Source organism: Nematolebias whitei, chromosome 21 (genome assembly GCF_014905685.2).
Source record: "Nematolebias whitei isolate Nwh7 chromosome 21, NemWhi1, whole genome shotgun sequence".
Taxonomy (NCBI): Eukaryota; Metazoa; Chordata; class Actinopteri; order Cyprinodontiformes; family Rivulidae; genus Nematolebias; species Nematolebias whitei.
The window spans coordinates 21654578-21676072 of record NC_056518.1 but is presented as its reverse complement, the minus strand read 5'-3'; the positions used below and the strand labels follow the sequence as shown (position 1 = coordinate 21676072).

At 38.8% G+C, this 21495-nt stretch overlaps 1 protein-coding gene across 2 annotated transcripts in view; it reads right to left on the bottom strand.

Moving 5' to 3' along the window:
* Positions 1-20187, bottom strand: part of cnksr3 (cnksr family member 3) — a 30988-nt gene extending 10801 nt beyond the window's left edge. For both annotated transcript variants that reach the window (XM_037695401.1, XM_037695403.1), the window contains exons 1-2: positions 19940-20187; positions 2248-2411 (exon numbers count right to left, since the gene is read on the bottom strand). In XM_037695401.1, coding sequence (XP_037551329.1) covers positions 2248-2411; positions 19940-19991 — 216 coding nt within the window. In that variant the 5' untranslated portion in view covers positions 19992-20187. The remainder of the gene's footprint in view (positions 1-2247; positions 2412-19939) is intronic.
* Between the last annotated feature and the right edge of the window lie 1308 nt (positions 20188-21495).

Below are 21495 nucleotides of genomic sequence, written 5' to 3'. Positions count from 1 at the left end.
GTCAAACACCAGCTGAGCATGAAATGGGTTGCTGCAACATAAAAAACCCCAAAAACAACTCAATCAAAGAATTTGAGAATAATAGAAAGAGAAGTCATCTGATCTTTTGGCTTCTCACTCAGCCATTCATACCCAAAGTGCACAGGAGCAATGCGAGCATTTTCCAAGTCAAACACCTCCTTTGACCTCTTATTAACAGGCTGCTCACACACTCCCAGTGCTTCTGACCGCACTGGTGCTCAGTGAGCTTTTGTCTGAACGATTCCAGCTCAGAAAGAAACTACCGGTAATTTCTTTTCATGCCAAACTTTCACCCTGTGTATTGTTTCAAAAGTTAAATTAGGATCAAGAAGGGAGAAGTTGTACTTGTGCAAGATCAAGTTAGGGCCCTTTGGGAGAAATGATAAATGGCAATCACAGCACCCCCCCTCACATCCGCTGATGGCATTACAAGTCTGGTTTGAGTTTTAAAAGGAGCACAAATAAAGCCTGAGCAAGGGATTCATGTCTAAAATTAAATATTAAAATACATCTCAAAAAATTTACCTTAATTCAATCTTTTTTTTTTTAGATTGTGTGCTCAACAACTATTGGATAGAGTGAATGTAAGTTGACATTATGAGGTAATGAAGGGGCACTGTAATTTGAGAACAAATGCTGGGTTTCAATACCACCTCTGCAGAAGACATCAAGGCTGACAGATGTCCACCAAAATTAACGTAATGTCTCTTATTGTCCCTAAACAGCGGTTTGGACTTGACAGGTTTTGCGTGGAGGAAAATCTTTCTTATGAATGCTTCCTCCAGGGTTATGGGGCTGTTTGTGAGAACATCAGTCACTGTGATTTACTTTTGAAAACACAAACAGAACATGTATGTATGTATGTATGAGGAAAAAAAAAAAACCATAGGGTGCTGATGGTTTGAGCTCCTGTCAGTAGCAATGACCTTGCTTTGGTTGAAGCAAATTAAATCTGGGGGCTTCACTTCCTCTCATGGGGCATGTAGAAGTCTGAGGCCTCATTCCTAACAAGCAAAGCCCTAAAGGATGAAAAAAAATTAAGCTGCACTGTTTCAGTCAGAGGTGAAAGGTTGCTGAGAGTCCAGAAATCTTGGCTTGGAGTTTGACAAAAAAAAGAAAGGATGGTTAAAGTGTATAATAAAATGCAATATATAAGCTATAAGCAATAACACAGCTAATAAGCTGCTAACATGTTTATCAGGCAGAATACCTGCAAAAAAAATTGGTGCAAGATGGTCAAAGTGGCTCAAGATTTTTCTGCGATTTTTCTCCAAAAGATTCTGTGCATGTGCAAAAACCTGGGCCTCATTACTGTAACAGTAAAAGATGGTATGGATCAAAGGATGCTCCATATGGTACAATTTCCATGATGAGTAAATCTATAAAGACAGATAAAAGCAACTATGCATGTGCCGAGTGCTTCCAGGTGTCTGTGCCAATGGTACCAGGTACAGACTAAAATGTAAAGATACTTCATTAAAAAGTTATTTAATGTCCTGCTTTGAGTTCAGCATCAATTAGAGATGCATCATTCTCATAGGAAGACAGACTACGTATAGATTTATATAGCTTTCTTCAAGACTAAAAGTCACCAGGAGTTAAGAGGGAATTGCGAAGTGTTTAAAGAGAACATAAAGACAAAAACGCTGACGCTGATCAAAATGCAGGGACCGCAATCTGGGACTTTTATGGCACAGGAAGTGATAAAACTCCAAATTGATCCCATCTGCTGGAAAACCTGGTTTACTTTGGAACATGGATGAATTTTCAACTCTTTTACGCTGAAGTGGGGGAACATTTTTGGGGAGCTGTGATGATAGACAGCTGGCCAGTTGTTTCCAGAGGTGAGCAGCTGGAGACAAGTGTGATACATCGAAATGATCTAAAGAAGGAATTACTGTCTCCAAAAAACTCAAACTGCCCCCAAAAAAAGCATATTATGTCGCTGACCCAAGCTCTCCTGATACTGCCGTTATCGTGTTGTGGTGCCGTCACACCCTGCTGAGCAGTGTGGGAACTGACAAACCCCTCCTTCTGCATGGTTGGTCCCTTAAGCTGCCAAACCAGAAACTACAAACTGAAATATTTTAATACCAACACAAAGACCAAGAGAAGGTTCGGTGAGCAGCAGAGTTGCTCCAAAACCCTTCCTGAACATACAATCAAGTCCCACCATGAAATTTTTATGTCATTGAAAAGAAATGGACCAAATTAGCAGGTACTAACAAGAGCACAGAGCAGATCGACGGCCTCCAGAACAAGTTCCTGGTGTCCGATCCTCGCTACTCCCAGCTCCTCCAAGTCTTGATGTGTGATCTTCAGTAGTTGCTCCCCGCTGATCTTCTCACGCTCAAAATTACCAACATACTGCTGCAAGCTGTCGTCCAGGCCTGAACAGAGAAAAGGATTCATGAGACAAGTATTACAGAAAACATTGTTTTCATCCACAAATACATTGGCCACAAAGGGAGTCTTTCAAAGTGGGTTTTTGTTGAGTATTTATGAGGAGTCAATATTTTACCTGCAATAGGCAGCAGTTAGTGTAATCTGCAGCCTTCACTCAACCTACAAAATAATTAGGTTCATGTGTTTTAAATGGTGGAAATTTACTCTTTAATGGTCCCTGCTCTGATTACCTGTTAACTTTCCTGTTGCAGACACAACAGCCTGGAATACTCTTCCCTATGAGTTGCGTGCCATCTCTGATCTGGTTTTGTTCAAAGCCTATTTATTCAAAAGGGCTTTTAATGTTTAACTTTTAGTATTTTTTATTTATTTTCATCTCCTTTTACCTTCTTTCATTGTGCCTATGTTTTTAATTTGCACTGATTTATTGTGCCCTGTTTTATTTATTTGTTTTATCTTGTAAAGTACTTTGGTCAATGCAAGGCGTTGTTGGAAGGTGCTATATAAATGCAGTTTATTATTAGGGATGCACAACTTTGGATTTTTGGCTGATATCTGATATGGCGATATAGATGGGATATAGATACAGATGTTTTTTTTTCTTCCTAGACCTACTTACAGAGACTACATATCTTTCTCTGCTGTGGAATTAAAACACTACATTATTCTGCACGGTCGTTGTCAATTTGTCCTGCTATCAAATGCAGATGCCAAAAATGTGGCTGAAAATGAAGTAACACTATATACATATATATCCTATATAAAAAAAAAACTGTGCTTTTTATATCGGTGAGCTGATGACACAGTTGTTTACTGTCGAGCTGAAACAGTTGAAAAGTCTTTCCAGCTTTTGAAATCTGCATTCGACATCATCCAGACAGATTTGTTCCACCTCAAACTTGTCCTAAATGCCGACAAAACCAAAGGGATGCTTTTTTCAAAAAGGAAGTTGGTCCCAGCAGTTCTTCCTCTGATCTCATCCTCAAATGATGTCCCGATTGAGTTTGTTGATTCCTATAAATATCTGGGTATCTTGGTCGACTCGCATCACTGTTTTAAACTCCATGTGGAAAACTTGGTAAAGAAACTGAAAGTTAAACTGGGTTTCTTTTTCAGAAACAGATCCTGTCTAACTCTGAATGCTAGGAAACGCCTTATTTCTGTGACTTTCCTTCCCTCCATTGATTACGGTGACATTATTTACATGAACGCTCCTACAAGAACCCTGCAGATGTTGGATGCTGTCTATCATGGTGCACTAAGATTCATAACTGGCTGTGATTATCGTACCCACCACTGCACCCTGTATTCACTGGTTAACTGGACATCATTAACTTCACGCAGACTCTCTCACTGGTACATTTTCATCTTTAAATCACTTCTTGGTCTGCTGCCTTCATACATCTCCTCCTACATGTCTCTGCGTGAGTGCAGCTACAGCGTGCGCTCTCAGGACATTATTACCTGCAGTGTTCCCTCAGTGAGGACTGAACTAGGCAAAAGGGTCTTCTCCTACTCCGCTCCTGTTTCCTGGAATATCTTACAAAAAGATTTGAAGCTCTTGACCTTGACCTCTCTAAGTGTCTTTAAGAATCTGTTAGACACCTGGCAGGGACCAATGCAGACGTTCCTGTTTTTAGTTTTCTACATTCACCTTAGAATCTAGCTGGGTTTTGTTACTTTTCTTTTTTTTAGCCATCCTATTTGTTTAAAAAAAAAAAAAAATCTGTATGACTTTTTAGAACTGTCTATTGTTGTCGCTGTTGTCCATTGTTGTCATCTCTCTTTGTTGAAATCAGGTCTCTCTTGTAAATGAGTCCTCGAGGCTCAATGGGATTTACCTGTCTAAATAAAGGTTGAATGAAAAAAAAAAAAGTTATTTTGATGGAATGGCCGATGTCCGATATTTAACTATAGCTAATATCTGCCGATACCAATACCATGCCAATAACATTGCGTATTCTTATTTATTATTATATTATTCTTTTTATTATTTGCTTGAATTAATGAGTGTATCTCTGTCTCCAAACTGAAATCCCTCAGACCACTTTCTACTACAGGTATGACCACACACTCCATTTTAAAGAATCTAAGCTATTTCTTCAATGTCCTGATGCGTGTCCAATAATTCAGGTTGAAAAATCTAACAAGGATCAGGTCATCTGGACGGATTCTTCTTTGTTGAAGAATCTTTGAAGAAGAATCTGTCCAGATGACCTGACAATTTTGTTAAGATATTCCTTCAATGCAAAACAAAACCAATACACCTGGACTTTATCAAGTTCATCAACACGTGCCCAAATTGTACAAGAGTCCGTGTGTGCACAGTGCAAACAAGGAACAGGTGGGACATCTGTTTTGCCAGATAAACACACCATAAACAGTAACGGTTGACACCTCCAAGTCTGTTAAGCTGGTTAAACAATGGGTGCTATATTTTTGTGTGAATTGTGTGTGGGTGTGGGCACTTGCAGTAAACGTGCCAGTATCATAGACTGGCCCATTTCTGCTATTTAAAGTTCTGATACCAAACGAGTTTGACCGTTACAACACCAACAGGAAGTCGAAGGATGTAGCTTCCATAAAATACAATGGAAGCAGAATGTTCTGACGTTGAAGATTAAGCTCTACACTGTTAGCACAAGCAAACAAAAATGATCTCCCTATACATGCGATGGAGGGGGGGGGGGGGGGGCAGAAAAACGCCATCAAAGAGCGCACAGAGAAGTGGCAGCTGCAGCTACATGGCCCCGTGCCCTGCATCTCTAAAAGACCTGTCAGCTGCAAGACACCCCAACTCTTTTCAACCATACCACCCACAAACCCCTAAATAAATACCATTATATAGACTTTAAAACATTTAACGCTATGTTTCAAAATGCAAAAACGATTACTTTAGGTATTATTTCTCATTGGCAGAGCTTGAAGTTGAGTGAAAAAGTCTGGGCGTGTTTGGCGTTTGCTGCCTTTCTAATGGCTTTTTTCCTCGGTCACACAGTGAGTGCACCTGTTGCTGACAGTTTGCATACAGGAAAAATAAACGTGGCTGCGTGTGTGTGTGAGAGCAAATGGTTAGGCAGCGCTGACCAAACAGACAGCCTGTGCACTGCATCAACGTGTAAAAAGCACATATTCAAAAACTTGTTTATGCTAAAGCACCAAACTTTAACACTGCATGTGCTTTAATTTAAAGAGTTAACAAGAAAAAAAGCCCAATAAATTTAGGTTTAGACATTAATTATCAGACTTTAACTGACAAAGCATTCAGACAGTAGCTTCTAAGTATTAATGACGTAGCCGAAACACTGTTCTGACTTAATCTGTTTGTTTTTCATATTAGTATTCTGCATTCATATTTGATTTGTTGTTCTGTCACGTGAATTAAAAAAAAGGCACCGATCAGAATTGACAATATTAAAACCAAACCCAGTCCAAGGCAGTAAACAGCATATACGCTCATTTTTAAGACAGCTTAATGCATATTTTCAATACTTGTTTAATATCAGAAACTAGGCCTGTCGCAATAAACGATAAATCAATTAATCGCATGATAAATGAAAATTATCAACCTCATTTTCATTTATCGGCTGTATCGTTTCTTCGTCTCTCTCTTTCTACTGAAGACACTGGATGACAAAAGGCTCAACTCTGGTGCTCTTCACTGACCCCTTCCTTTCTCTTTTCTCTTTAAAATCCATTTTAACCGTTCGTGTTTTTGGATCGCTAAAAGCAGCTAAGATGAGAAGTTACGAGTTAATCTAAACTCCGTCTTGTCGAAGCTCCAAAATTCACCGTTGAAACCTGTGCCTTAGTATAAAAAGTTGTTTTTCTCTGCAAAAAGAAGCTGATAACTTGTTTACTGATTTTTTTTTAAATTAAAAGATTTGTGTGAAAAATGCTACGCTAAAGAGCTCCAACCACACAAGAGAGCGTCTAGAACCGAAAAGAGACAGCCCATGTCACGTCAAGGGGCCTCCCTCCCATTTTTCTTAAAACACGCTGCTCGCTCCCTTACTATCCATCCTTTGGTTCAGTCTTATATTGCCATCCGGTGGTTGAAAAATGTACTACTGTACATGCAAAAGAAATTAAACATTTCTCCTTAAATTAGACAATAATCACTAATTATTGTCAAATTTCAAACAATATTATCGTTTATCTCAATAATTTCTGAGACAATTAATCGCCCAGCAAAATTTGTTATCGTGACAGGCCTATCAGAAACTATCATTTAAATAAAGATTACACGCTATATTATAGTTTGGGGTGTGTAGGCCAGCAATCAGGGTGTCGCACATACCTGTGCTATCTATAAAAAATGTTTTAAAAGCCATACTCCATTAAAGCAACACGGTCAACTTACAGCCAAAATCCTTGTGAAATCACAATGCAACTGAGAACCTAAATTACAAGGAAAGTCCTTCAGGATAATCATTAGCCTACACACAAGTCAAGTCCTTAAGCCTCATTACATTCTACTAATTCCTAAGCATTTTAATTCTTAGCAAGACTTCAGAGAATTTTGTTTTTTGAATAAACTCTGGTTGGCATTCTCTGAAAGAATTTCCTTCAATCTGGGAAAAAAAAAAAGAGACTGAGTGCTGGCCAGAGTCAAAAACAAACACCGAGCCAGTCGTCTAACGAGATTAGAAGAAAACAAAGACTTGAGACCTGGAGCAGACAAAGTTTCTCCTTCCTGCTGTATAAAAAAAAAAGGCATTTCCTGAGGAACACCGTCCTCGAAAGTAAAAGAATAAGCTGTGGTTGGAGCTAGAAAAAGACCGTTCAGGTCTCATTCTGGCTAAATCGTTTTAAAAATGATTTAAACTTTCTAGACGTATGAAAACATTTGGGAAATGATGGGAGGTGTTAACTCTGTTTTGGTAATTTGCAATATTTTCAGAAGTGACGATTAAATTATCTTAAGCGTTTTAGCAGAGTAATTAAGTTTCTTCATATGCATCACAAATTAACCCCTAACACTGTAGTAAATATTGTGAAAATATGTTTTTCTCACACCAACTTCCAAGGCACAACAGAGGTGTCTTTGCATTTATCATGTCTCAATCATTACGTTTACATGCGCAAAATTCTTTGACCGGATTGAAATGTTTTCAGATTAAATAATTTGAATGCATCGTTTACATGGGCACAATCCGTTCACGATGAGCGTTTACATGCAGCGGGCTTTTATTCTGAATAGAAGTACTGACATACACAGAGTAGTAAACTCTCCTTATAAAAAATAAAAAAAACACAGAAGAAGTTCTACTTCCGGGATGAACGTAAACAAACCTGAGCGCTCAAAATGGACCAGGGACAAGTTTTAATGATGGTGGAGAAGTTACTGCACTCCCTGATTGAGCTACAGGTAATCCAGATAATTTTAAGATCTTTCAAAGTTTAGTAGAAATGTTGTGTCGCTCACCGACCAGTTTTGCTTCCCCGACATGCTAATATTATTAGCATTAGCCAGGCGGAAATATGCGAGGTAGACATAAGTTGCACATGTGCAGTAAGCTCAGTTTTCCACAATCGGAAAGAAAATGAACAGATTAAGTATTTAAATGCACACCGTCCGGATTATGAATCGGCATAAACCACCCGTCTCATTCTGATTACAAATTCATTTGGATCGAGCTGAATCAACAAAGAATAATCCGAATGGGGCGTTTACATGACACTTTTTTATTCCGAATGGCCGTTTAAGCCGATTACTTATATCCATATAAACATAGTCACTGTAGAAAATTCATCCAACCTTTATTTATACAGGTTAATCCCATTGAGTCTTGGGGATTCATTTACAAAAGACACCTGGAATATTGTGAAATTGTGTTTTTCTCGTACCAACTTTTTGCTAACAATATTTCCTGTGGACTCTACACAGAGTAAAATTACTGCCGGTGTTTAAAATGTGGGTGTCTTTACGTCGGGCTTATAAAACATTTATGCCTCAATCAATGGCTGCTAGGGTGTGAGTGAGTTAAGACTACCGATTTTCATTAAAAGTAGCAAAACAAGTAAAAAAGATGGTGGAGTGAGTAAAACAGGGAGGCAGAGGGGAGAGACGTGCAAGTGCTTTTCAAAAGCTTGCACAGGATGAAACGTTTTACAGAAGCTATAAAAGTCCTCCAAACCACTTGGCAAATGTTCTCGAACCAGACCAGGTGGGTGCAGCAGAAACAGACGTATTCACACAAATGCAACAACTGCACGGTCAGTTAGCTGACAATATAATTTCATTTTAATTAAGCACATGTATCAAATTAATTATAAAGAACAAATTGTCATTTTTAACAAGATTAGTTTGCCAAACAAATTAAAATTATGAAAAAATATTGTTTTTTTGCAGTAAATCCAATGTTAACTTTCACCTAGCTCAGATATTAAGCAGAAACGACCAATTCTCTGAAGTTACTGCTTTGCTTGTGTTGTTTTATTTTGCTTTGGATCAGACCAGAAAATATCGATAATTGTGAAGATATTACAACGTTATCTCACTATTATGACAAATAATGTTTTAAAAACTGAATTAAAATAAATATAAAACACAAAATATCTAAAATGGCCCGTGTCAGCATGTGCAAAGTCGTTAATGTAATCCTGGATATGCTATAGATTATGCATAGCTTTCATAAGACACTTTGAAAAGATCTGGGTGTCACTTAAACACATTAGGAAAAATAAAATAAAATGACTGTCTTGTCATAAAATAAAATACCATAAAAACCATAAAATAAAATAACTTGTCAAATTTCGTGCAATACAGTTTATGCTCATATGGAGTTTATTTCCAAGAGTGTCACCTGTTGTTCACTGTGGGTCTTTCTTACCACCCACCATCTCAGTTTCAGTAAACAGTCATTATGTGCAGAACAAGTTGCCAACACATCTTAAGTGTACGTATGGATAAACACTCACAAAAGGGAAGATTTATGGACAGCTGGAAAAGCAAGAACTGGACAATTTGAGTCACACAAATTGAACTAGACCCAGTTGGAGGTCTTAATGACCAATAGAGGCCGTGTAAATGCTAATTTGTGCAAATGTACCCAATAAAATCCTAGTCTTGCTCTGTACAACGGATAGAGAATCATAAAACATCACTCTGAGTTATAACATGGCATCTACAAATAACAGATCAAGATTTTTGGCATTTGTGTGACAGTAAGTCAGAAAAATAGTTCAGCATGACATCTTGCAAGTTTACTGCTCTACTTTGAAGAAAAAAAACTGTTTGATTTTCAATGAAGCTTTTGGTTACCAGCATTTTGTTCTCAGGGGTTTGATTACACTTGTGAATGAGTGAAATGTCCCTCAGAGACAACCAAACAAGCTCCCTCCCCCATCTTTGAACCCCTCCCTGAGCTCCCAGTGGGAGATGTAGCCACCGTGTATCAACCACACACATACGCAAACCAATGTCTCCTCTGAGGTGGCCAGTGGGAAAGCTACTGGGTGTAGAAGAGCAAAGCCACTGTAACTCCACTGTCTTTATACGTAGGCCCGGCCTCTGAACCTGTGGGGAACGGTCAGGAATTCGACCCATTGTTCTCCACTGAGCAGCTCCATTGTGGGAACTCGCAGCTCTCTGACACAATGGTCTCCGTCTGGGCCAGGCGTGCTGTAATTAAAAGGGAAAAGAAAGCTCTTCTCGGCTACTGCTAAGCTATTCTTTAATGCATGACTTCACAGGACGACAACAAAGCAGGGACACACTCGGAACTAGGGACAGGAGTTACACAACAATGATCTTCTTCGTGCCTTGGGGACTGCAGTGAATGTTGTATTTCAACCCTAAAAGAGTCATACGCTTAGCATAGGGGTCTGCAACCTTTAAAATCAGAAGAGCCATTTCTGCCCCTTCGTTTACTAAATTAAACGTGTCCAGAGCCACAAAACCTGTTACAACGGTGATTCTCAACTGGTGGTCCGCGGACCACTTTATGTTTGTTGGCGGGTGATTTTCTGGCCAGTAGGGGTTATAAAGCTGAAAATATCTAATGACTTTTAACATGTGTTGATACATTTTAAGACAAAATAAGACAAAATTATTGTAAAGACAGAAAAAAATAATATATCAAAGTTCATGCTCAATAATCCAGGTAAAAAATGCAACAAAGTTTAAGTCAGGTCTTCTGGACGGTTTCCTTTTTTGTTTATTGAAATGTTTCATCCTTCATCCAAAGGACTTCATCAGTCCGAGGAGCCACAACAAGCTCAGGCCCATTAGTGGCTTACTCACATAGTGGGTCAACCAGTTTGATGGTGATAAGATGGTTTCTGGAGTCCGCCCTCTCCATCGTTGACAAACTTTGGGCTGCCTCAGAGAGTCAACGGGGGAGAGGATGGACTCCAGAAACCATCTTATCACCATCAAACTGGTTGGCCGTGTGCGTAAGCTACTTATGGGACTGAGTTTGTTGTAGCTCATTGGACTGATGAAGTCCTTTGGATTAAGGACGAAACGTTTCAACACAAAGAAACAATCCAGCAGAAGACCTGACTTAACTTTGCTGAAAAAAATACAGTTTCGCCAAAAAAAAAAAAAAAACCTATAACAATGAACTATGCAGCTCTGCTTTTTTTTTTCGCTTTGTGGAAAAATTAAGTATCCTATTTTGAAGAAATAAAGCATAAAGTTAAATAAAGTGAATATGTTTTACTTCTTGTATTAGTTCTAGTATTTACATATTTGCAAAGGAAATGACAAGAAAACTGCTAAAACTTTCTTTTTGTTGTGATAAGAACCAATAAAATTCAGTTTTAAGTTAGTTTTGGTCAAAGCTTGAAAGAGCCACTACAGAGGGACTAAAGAGCCACATGTGGCTCCAGGCTCTGACCCCTGATTTAGGAGAAAGCTTCTGCATTGTTTTTTTTTTTTTATGTTCTGAGATATTTTAATCCACGACAACTAAAACTCTGAAGATAAGTACAACTATCTGGTTAAATGATTCCTGCAACAGTTCATCAAAAAATGTAGGCTGGTTTGTAATCAAGGCAGGATTTCATACTACGATCTGACCCTCAGACTTATTTTTAATCTCATCATTCCTAACAAGTGCTTGACTTCATACACCCTAATCTTAAACATGGACAACTACAAAATGGCAGCTATTTATCTGAAGCAGGTTTCCTGAGTGAGAGAAAGCAGCTGAGTCTAGTCCCTCCACCCTTAGACAAAAGCCGTTCTGTCTCTTGGAGGGTGATGGATGATGACCGATGAGAGTTTAAAGGTCAACAAGTCTCTTAAGGTTAAAGCACATCAGAAAGCCGAGTACCAATTAAGGTTCAAACTGTGAGAAACGTTCACGTTGAATCTAAAAACGTTGCTTTTTAGGAGCTGAAGAAAAACATGAACACAAAACTTACAAAGAATTATAATGGAAATGTATCAGGTGACAGTTGTCAAACTCTACAGGCAAACGGGGGCAGATTTACCATCATGGCCAGTTTACTTTCTTGTTGCAAATAGACGTCCCAGTCAAGATTTTGTGTCTTTCATACCAATTTGATTTTAGTCACTCCACAGCTAACCACACAGTTGCTGATAACCACTACAAACCAAAAAAGCAATAATGTTCTAATAATGTTCTAAAAATGTCCGGCACACTTCCCTCCTTTTCTGCTCTTTGTGCCGTATCTACTCCTCCGCCCATCACAAAGGTTTCTCTTTCCTGGCCCTTCCAACTTTATATATTGTTGTGGTTTGACACGTTGACCTTTAACTCAAGACAGTCACAGTCTTTGTGTTCAGAAAGTCCAGACGGTGTAAATTATGAAATTTAAATCGCTATAGTGTTCACTTGAGGAGTGAACTGTGTGTGAGCGTGTGTTTCAACAGGATTTAGATTTTCACATACACATACACTGAGACAAAACTTTAATTAAAGAATTGCTTGTTTTGTTAAAAAAATAATTAAAAGAAAAATAAGTGAATTAAAACAAAAGAAAAAGCATTTTTAAAAGGGATATCCCAATGAAAACTTTATCTTGAATTCTTAGCCACTGAGACATAAACATGTGAAAGGACAAGAACAAAACAAAAACAGAAACATTGGTGTGGTAGTTTCCCATCACATGTATAGTGTATGACCAGGGTGGCCCTGCATGTTGATTACAGACCTATTTAACAGCACCATAATAGCTGCCTATGGAAACCACAATAAAGATGAATACGGTTTGGGGGGGAGGAAATGATCCCAGCTCATTCAATTTGACGTGGGAACGGCGCAGCAGCCACCATCTTACCATTACATTTGGGAATATTTTCAGGCAGAGCCAAATTTAAGCTTGCATGCATTGTGTGTTATTTAAGTATGGCAATGCTTTATTTGTCTTTAAGACAGGCAAATGTGACAGACGGGAAAAAGCCTTTAGTTAAAACTTCAAATGACACTACATTGTCTCAATATGCTCAAGTGTGGTAATGTACTTCAGTTTTTTTTTGTTTTTTTTGTCAAATGCAGATCAACACAAGGTCAACAATGCAATGAAATACTCAGGACGAGAATCATCATCTTGACTCACCAAAAAAACAAACAAAAAAAACAACAACAACAAGAAATACCAAAGCATGCAACAAAAATACAAATAAAAGGCACCAAAAGTGAAAAAGAAATACATCTACAGCAACATGGTCCTATTAGAAGAGTGGTTCTGTTGGCAGTGAGGTTCTCTTAGCAACATGGTCCCATTAGCACCATGGTACTGTTAGCGGTGTGGTCTTGTTAGCAGCGTTAGCAAGTCTTGTTAGCAGCATGATGATAATAATAACGACCACGGCAACTGCCCTCCAGAACCAGGTCCGGCAGACAGAGAACATCCAAGGTTTCCCTGCGGAACTGAACCGTCCTGTAGACTTTGGTCTGTGCAGGCAGATGGAAAATCGTGGAGACCGCCATGACAGACTGGAGCCTGAGACCGAGGCAAGAAGGGGGCTGGGAACTGAACCACAATGGCAGGATGGCAAGGCAGCGACACACAAAACTCCTAAAGTGCATCGTGGTCACACCAGTAGCGTGGGTGTGCAGTGTAGGGGCAAAAAAAGTTCAAACAAAAACAGGAAGAAAAAGAGCGAGTCGAAGCTCCCGTCAGTGCTACCATTCTGCGGCACACGTAACATCACTCACACGTACTTGTTAGATTCCCATTAGCCTGTTTGGATAAAAACCTGCTAATTCCCATAAATCTCCCACAAGTCAAATCTTGTCTCAAATCTTGTTAGAAAGCCTGTCTAAAAAGTAGAGAGAAAGACTCCACTGCTAAGATAAGTAGCGCATTTACCTCACAGAGAATCCATCTTTGGCAAATCCCCGCTAGAGCTTTTATTTAAATCCTCTGACAATGCAAAATGGTGCTGTGGTCACCCACTCATTTACAAGAAGTAGCTGAGGCTGCAAAAAAATTAAGGTTACTAAAGCAGACAGGGAAGTTTGAAGAGCCAAGAAATCATGAGGGGGATGGATTAGGCTTTAGGGGGGGTGTTTGAGCTTTATTGCAGGCTTGTGTCCAAGTCAGAGGAAAAGGAGACACGGGTCAAAAAGACTGAGAGCATCATTAGTTTAGTTGTGCAGAAATCTAACCAAAATGACTAAAACATACACAAGAACAGATTTACATGCAAAAAGGACATAAATGAAGTAGAAGTCAGAGGCCTTTGTCAAAGGTTAAATGTGAATCATATTCTTTGAATACGTATAAAAATAAGTGGTTGAACGAATTGCGCAACGTAAGACATCACATGTCAGCCTACAGGCTGTGGGCAGCTGATCCTGTTCTCCCAGCTGAGATGAAGGAAGAGGAGGATGAGTCATCTTCAGTGAGAAAATCAGTGACACACAGGCCACGACACGACGCCTCAGATGCACGCAAACAATGCACGATTTTTTTTTCTCATTATCAATAAGGGATTCAGCACAAACATACACTTAATGCTAATGTCACTCAACACATGCAAAACGCACTCCTCCCTTCTGTAGGTGGTTTGTTTAGTCTCGTAACACCTGTTGGACTTCTCTGTAACGGATAAAAAAAAAAAGACCTTCATATTTCCGTAACCAATTAATACACCGTTGATTGGAAACGGCTAACAGGATGTCACATACAAACAGAAATAGCTACTAAGTGACCTAGTTTTCCTGGGTGTTTGTGCCAAAAGAAACCAAACGATCAGCGGAATCACCGATGATCGTTTTCTCAGGTCGGGATTCTCTCAAAGAGGAGCCACCCCTCCCTGTTAAAACGAATTCAAAACCTACGTTTTCTCTTATTCCCTTTGTTCAAATCCATAAAAAAACTGTTTTGTTGGAGACCTCCTTTTCGTGAACTTCAGGACACAGAGGAAAAGTTTGAAAACACACACGAGATCGGCGTGTTAGATGCTGCGATTGACAGCTGGGTGAGATGAGCTGCGTAAAGACAAAAGGTTGTTTTTCCAGGAGGTAACGTCTATGATGGAAAGTTCAAATGGCAGGAAGAGAAAGAAATCCATCAGAGTTCGGCTTCACTGCTAAGTGCTTGTGGAATTTTCTGAGGACTGCAGCTTGGCAATACAGTGTTTTAAGCTTTAAAAATGTTCAATTGTCAAATAATGTGTTGTTCGTGTGCTATAGAACTGCATATAAAAGCCATGTACAAATACAAAAACAGTGTTTACTGATTTATTTGACTTAGATGTCAATGGAATAGAGCAGTGGTATTAAAACATGCTGGGCTATTAAACTTTATGTCATACTTTCTAATAAAAGCAACCAGAAAGACACTGAAGGAAAGTGGAAACAGAAACACGAGATTAAAAAATGAAGTACTGAACAGTACACAGAAAAGATTTAATAATAATTTCACATAACATTTGAAGCTGGGTTTTTTTTCCTACAGAGGCATCAATTTTTTTTACTTTAATAATTATATAGAAAGTCTCTGTGGAGGACTGAAAAGACTTGTCTGGACATGTTCAAAACAAGATCTGATTCAATCAAGTGTCGTGTGAAAGCTGAAAGCAGGTAATAAAACACTTCATAATCATGAACCACATTCCCACTTTTACAGTGAGATCAGGTGCGAGATTTGATTGTTGCTGACTTGAAACACTTTTGTAATCTGCTAAAAACAACGGATGGCTCCAAAATACAAGACGACTGGCTTCTTAACCATGATGCTTGTTTGGTTAAGTTCAAAAAAGTTCCCACATTCCTCTCATGTTCTTGCAATTTAACCATTTGGAAATAACTACGTAGCTACAGTTATGTAGTGCAAGCATTCATTGCATCTTAATTACGTCCTATTATCTGACACACAAACACCGTCTCTGTTTAGATTTTTTCTTCCTTTAAACATTGTTCTACACAGACCAGCGTTCAAAGGTTAAACGAGGCAAAACTAAATTTAAATTTGAATGAGCGGTAAACAGGTCTACGTTGGGTTGGCTCGTTTGTGGGGAGACGCTTTGTCTCCAGCTCTCACTGTGATAAAACCTGCTCAACATCCAGAAAAATGCAAACTGAGATTACTTTGCAGATAACACAGTCAGCAAAGTGCCACCTTTATTAAAGGTCATTACTGTGCTTTGTTTATATAATTTAAAAAAGTAATTTTGAAGTCAGAGTAAACCCCAACCTTGTAAATAAAACATATGCTACTGTCTTGTTATTTTCTATAGAATATAAAGTTCAGCTAACATTAACAATGTATCATTTCTCTCAAAGTCTCCATGTGTTGGAGCTTTTAGAGGCTTTAAGGCTGTAATGCCTGGACTGTGTGAGAAAACAGGCTGCACAGGAACCAGCAGGGACAGAACGACTCCCTGGGGGGGAATCCTCTTTCACTACTTCCCCTGAACACGAAACACCATTTCTTTATAAACGTAACAAATGGATCACAATTGGTTGATTTAAAAAAAAATGCTGTGTGACTGGATGAATAAAAAACTGATGAAGACTGACTTTTGGTTAAATAAATTACATCACCCAATTACTTCCTGTCCCAAAAAAAAAAAAAAAAAGACCACCAGTGGGTTAAAGAACGTTTGTGTTAATTTGACTACACGTTCTGTACAGCATAAGGCTTTCTAAAATGGATTAATGATGCCTGTGACGGTTATCCAAACAAAGAACACCACTTGCAAAGGCGAACACAGTGGTGACTCTTTAATAAGAGTGAGACGTCTGCACAACGTCTGTCCACACTCCTGTTTAGGAAGTTTCTGTTTTAGCCAGATAAGGATCATGGGCCATCATCGCCCACACCTAGCTATCATCTCTAAAGATGAGGTTGGTTGAAGCATCTAGCAGTCAGGTCACCCATGGACACAATCCTGTTATTCTCCCTGACATATACTTGTCCAAAGAGGAAAGAACATTTAGCACACGTCTGCCACTTTAATGACCATCTAATTGCCTTCTTTGCACACCGATGCAACCTAAGATGAAATACAGACATGCCACTTGCTACCACTTTAACTGTTCACATGGTATAACAGAGAAAAAATATAGGTAATTGTATCTAATCATTCAGATTTAACTTTTAAAAAGGGAAGTAATGTTCTTTCCAAAACAACTTCACGTCTTTTTTGTACATTTGTCAAATGGCACTTGACTATCTTTATGTATAACTGGCACAAACATGTGACAATACACAAAATGTGTGTCAAACGATACTCGACTACCGTAGTAACGTCATTATTTTTATGCATGGCGCCACCTTGTCACACTTTTTTTTGTGTGAACAAATAAAAGTTTGTGCAACGAAACCGCTACGATAACTCAGAATTCAACACCAGCTTCATGCATCAATAATACATGAATAAACTGTGTGAATAGAAAGTTGACGAATAATAAAATTATAGCGCAACGTGGAGTCACTTGGAGCAATCCGAAAGGGACCGTTCCATGGACTGCCGTTTGAATTTTTACATAATGTTGCTTGGATGAAAACACAAAACACACACAAGCAGCTGGAGTTCCTTGTGCTAAGAAGTGGCCGAACAGGTTCATAGTTGTGAAAGCGTTTAGCCGATAGATAACAACTAGACAAGCAGCTGAAATGATGACTTGTTGCCTAATACACGTAATGCATTTGACATTTCTAGACACATGATTTTACTATTGGGTTTGTCAGCATGCAAGTTTAAAAACCCCATGGAGTATCAGTGTCTTGGACTGTTAAGGATTTGGAACAGAGCCATCCAGTCAGACAGTGGTTGTGCAAGTTTACATGTCTGGGATGCCTTGTTACTTCTTGGCAGTCCTACACGCCACATCTCCAAAGTGTAAAAATGGAGGGTGGAAAAAAAATAATGGTTTGCATTTGGTAAATGAGCCCGTCTTAGCTCAAATACAACAGTATCTTGAAAAACAAACAAACAATGGTTTCAACATTTTTTTTTTATTTTTTATGTAAGGTAATTTAAAAAACTGTTCCTTATGAAGTCATTGGGGTCAAACCACATTTTAGTCTCGAAAGCAAGCCACATTCAAAAAATACATTGTCATTAGAAAAGCACATCTTTGCCTCGAGGTAAGCGGTCCAGCACATGACATATGGCATACCAATCACCCAACCAGCTGAAAGATCAGAGCTTGTGTTGAAGGAAAAGTGCTTCAGGATCTCTATGACCCCTAAACAAAAAAAACAAGTGTTTTAGTTCAAAATAATCAAAGCCCTTTCACTGGCAATAAACACCTACTTGAATCACTTGATCTCTTTTTAGCAATGCAAGTGATTACCACAAGAACCATCACCGTCCTAGCAGAAGCAAAGGGTGTGGGTTGAAGGTCTCCCACTGAGACGTTTTGTGTCACACACATACAGCAACTCTGCAAACACCAGTGTTTGACATTGGTGTGAATGGTCAACAACACTGATTTAGACATGCGCTTTATTTCTGTCCCAGGCTGCAAGGATTACACGAGCATTCGTCAGTAAAACACGACCATAACGAGACTTAATTTACCTTTTATTCTGAGGCTCACTTACCACACTATTTGCTTTTCTTGACAACAAGCTAAATTGTCACAAGACGTCATAATTATCACTATATATGAAAAAAAAAAAAAAAACCTGATGAGTACCGCTGGATCTGTATTTGTTTATTTTGTGTCTCTGACTCGCTCTTTGCAAGCTGATTGCAGTCTACACCCTTAGAAAGCACCCAAAAGGGTATTTGCTAAGTCAAACCTCAAACAGGGAAGATTTCAGAGCTGGTTCTAAAAGCTTGAAGCTAAACCAAGCGCAAAGACAAAAACCTCTTCTGGTTTACTGTAAACACGACAACCTGGTATTTAGCCATACCACCAAAATTAGATATAAACGCAAGCTGACATGCAGCGTTCATGCTCCGCCACCAAGTTTGGATGTGAAAGAGGCGCACGAAATGTTCTCACGAGCGGTGAAGTCCTTCACCCTCGCCGTGTTAGCAGAAGGTCTGCAAATTGTGATGTTTGGACCTGCACAGACATCTGCTGAGTCAGATTTTGGGGGGGTTGTATAGATGGCTAATCCGTGTATGAACTGACTGGGCTCCTTTCAATGGATGCAAACCCCCCCTCTTTATGACACCCACTGTCATGCATGCCTTGGTCAGGAAAATAAAGCCTGAGGTGACTCGTGCATATGAAATCAAAATGGAAATGAGTTGTTTTGAGAAGTAGAGCAACACAACTTTGTCCCACTCGACTCCAAGAGCTCATAGTTCATTGTGCTTCGTATTGTAAACAAACGTCACAGTTTCTGTATTTGGAAACGGTATCACTGACTAAACCGATGCTTTACATTCCATTTAACCTCTCGTTGCTTAGACATACTTCAGCTGTGACCAAAGTCGATGATTACTGAAGTCACTATCATAGCAAGCATTCCTTCCCCCATAAAACAAGGTGAGAGGTTCCTGGAGTTTTAGATGACAAAAAAAAAGTTGATTTTGTGGGTTTATTAAGCATTTCTTTTAGGTGCTTTGTCTTTTATTATCATGTTACAGGTAATATTTATGTTTCCCCATGTTAACTACAGCTGTAAGTAAAAAGATACTGTATGGAAGTTAGTGAAAATGGAGATCTTAACAAGGAAAAACAAATGACAGATATTTAAACTTCCTCTCAGACAGACTACTGGTGTGCTGCATGAATTAAAATTAGTTGTATATACGTGTACAAGCTTATGCAATGGTTTTTCTGGTCTTGATTCTTCATTTGGAACAAAAACCAGTCCTAAATGAGGGATTTATATGGCATGCAAAGTTAAAAGCAAACAATAAACAATGCATCTAAGACCCGATTAAACAAAGATTTGACTACAGCGTGACTGGGTAACAGGTAAACAGCACTTTTGTAGCTGAATCAGTTTGCAAACATTTATAAGAGCAAAGAGGGAATGTGGTCCTTTTGTTGGGCGCCTGGGTGAAGGTATGCTGTCACACCGGAGCAGTTTCTACGAAACTAACTCACTGAGAAGTACAAGTAAAGTTAAAGTGGATAAATACAGACAGTTTGACGTTAACTGTACTTTTACTCACCTTTCGTCCAGTCAACAACCTGTTTCGGCGTCCACTTTGTTATCGGCTCCATGTCTTCTTCTTCGTTGGTTACAAAACAGACGGATGTAAGCGAACATGGGAGGACTCTGGCGACGAAATAAACTTTAACTTTCAACTAATTGCTGTTACCTGCTTTACAGCAGCTCGGAGCGTTTAGGTTGCTGGTGTTAGCCTCAATAAAGAACTGAAGAACCACGCTGAGAGCTGCTGGGGGGCTGAACGAACACCTCCCCACAACTCCTCCGTGAACCAGCAGGGAAGCGCGCTGCCTTCAGGGGCCGCCGGAAACAGTGGGAAAAGTCACAAGCGCAGCATTAACCAGTTACATGGCGTTAATTGATAAACATACATAATCTTATAGTTTATTGTATTTATTCTAATTTATTTTGTTTTTATTTAGATGTCATTTTAATTTTGATATAGGGTAATTTTAGAAGGATGTATTTTTTTTATATTAAAACTTTGAAACTAAAGCACAAAAACAGTATTGCTCAGGTTGTGCTGTTTTGTATGATTTTTTTTTTCTTATTTGCGTGTACTTATACAAGGATTTCCATTAAGTTTGGTTCAGGGTTCTGTGGGTTGAAAAATACTAAGCGTGGAGTCATGCTCTCCAGAAGTGAAATAAACTTTTAAATAAGCATTAAAACGCCACAAAAGACACAAAATAATTAATATAAATGGGTAAAGATGGATAATAGTTAATAAGATAAGTGCAAAAAAGGACAAGTAAAGAAAGACTTTTCTGGCGGTTTTGGCTTGTTGGAAATTCACTACTGCCACCTTGTGGTGAAAATAACGCAGCGACTCAGCTTTGTAGAAGCACATAATCATTTCAATTCACTTGTTTTCTCAATTATTAAAGCAGGACATAATGTGCTTAAAAGTTGTACAAGTCCAACTGAAGACTAGATTGGACAGCTTTACCAGGAAACCATCTGTTATATTTTATTTACTTCCAAATAAATCAAAAATAATAAGCAAGAAGAAAACATTTTTGTGGGTGTTTTGAGTGACAGCGACTACATATGAGATCAATTTGTGCATGCTGCAAAAAGTCAAACGTAATGCAACATTATGCAGGTGGCTACAGCCATCAACAGAAAACATAGATCACATTACGCTGATATATGTTTAATAAATTGACCAACAAGGGTTAAAGACAAGACTTTGTGGTGTAAAACCTGAAAGCTCCTTTACTGTATCTGAACTGCTGTATCATTTTAAAAGGTAGCTGCCTGTATTATGGGATTTTGGAAACTTGGTTCCCTTTTGAATTTTTCTTCCAAAGTCAAATCTTTTCTAAAGACAGTAATCTCGCTTGGCTACTTCATTGTTTTCTGACAGGTTGAAACACACCTTGTATAGGAGAAAGTCCCAGTCTTTCCCATCATTCCACCAGTATTACACCCTATAATCAGCTACAAATGCTGAACTATTATTACACTCTGGCATGCATCGATACACAATCAAAAGCATGCAGAAAATTTACGTACAACGTTTTCTGTTGTTGCCTCTTCGTTTTGCACAGACTT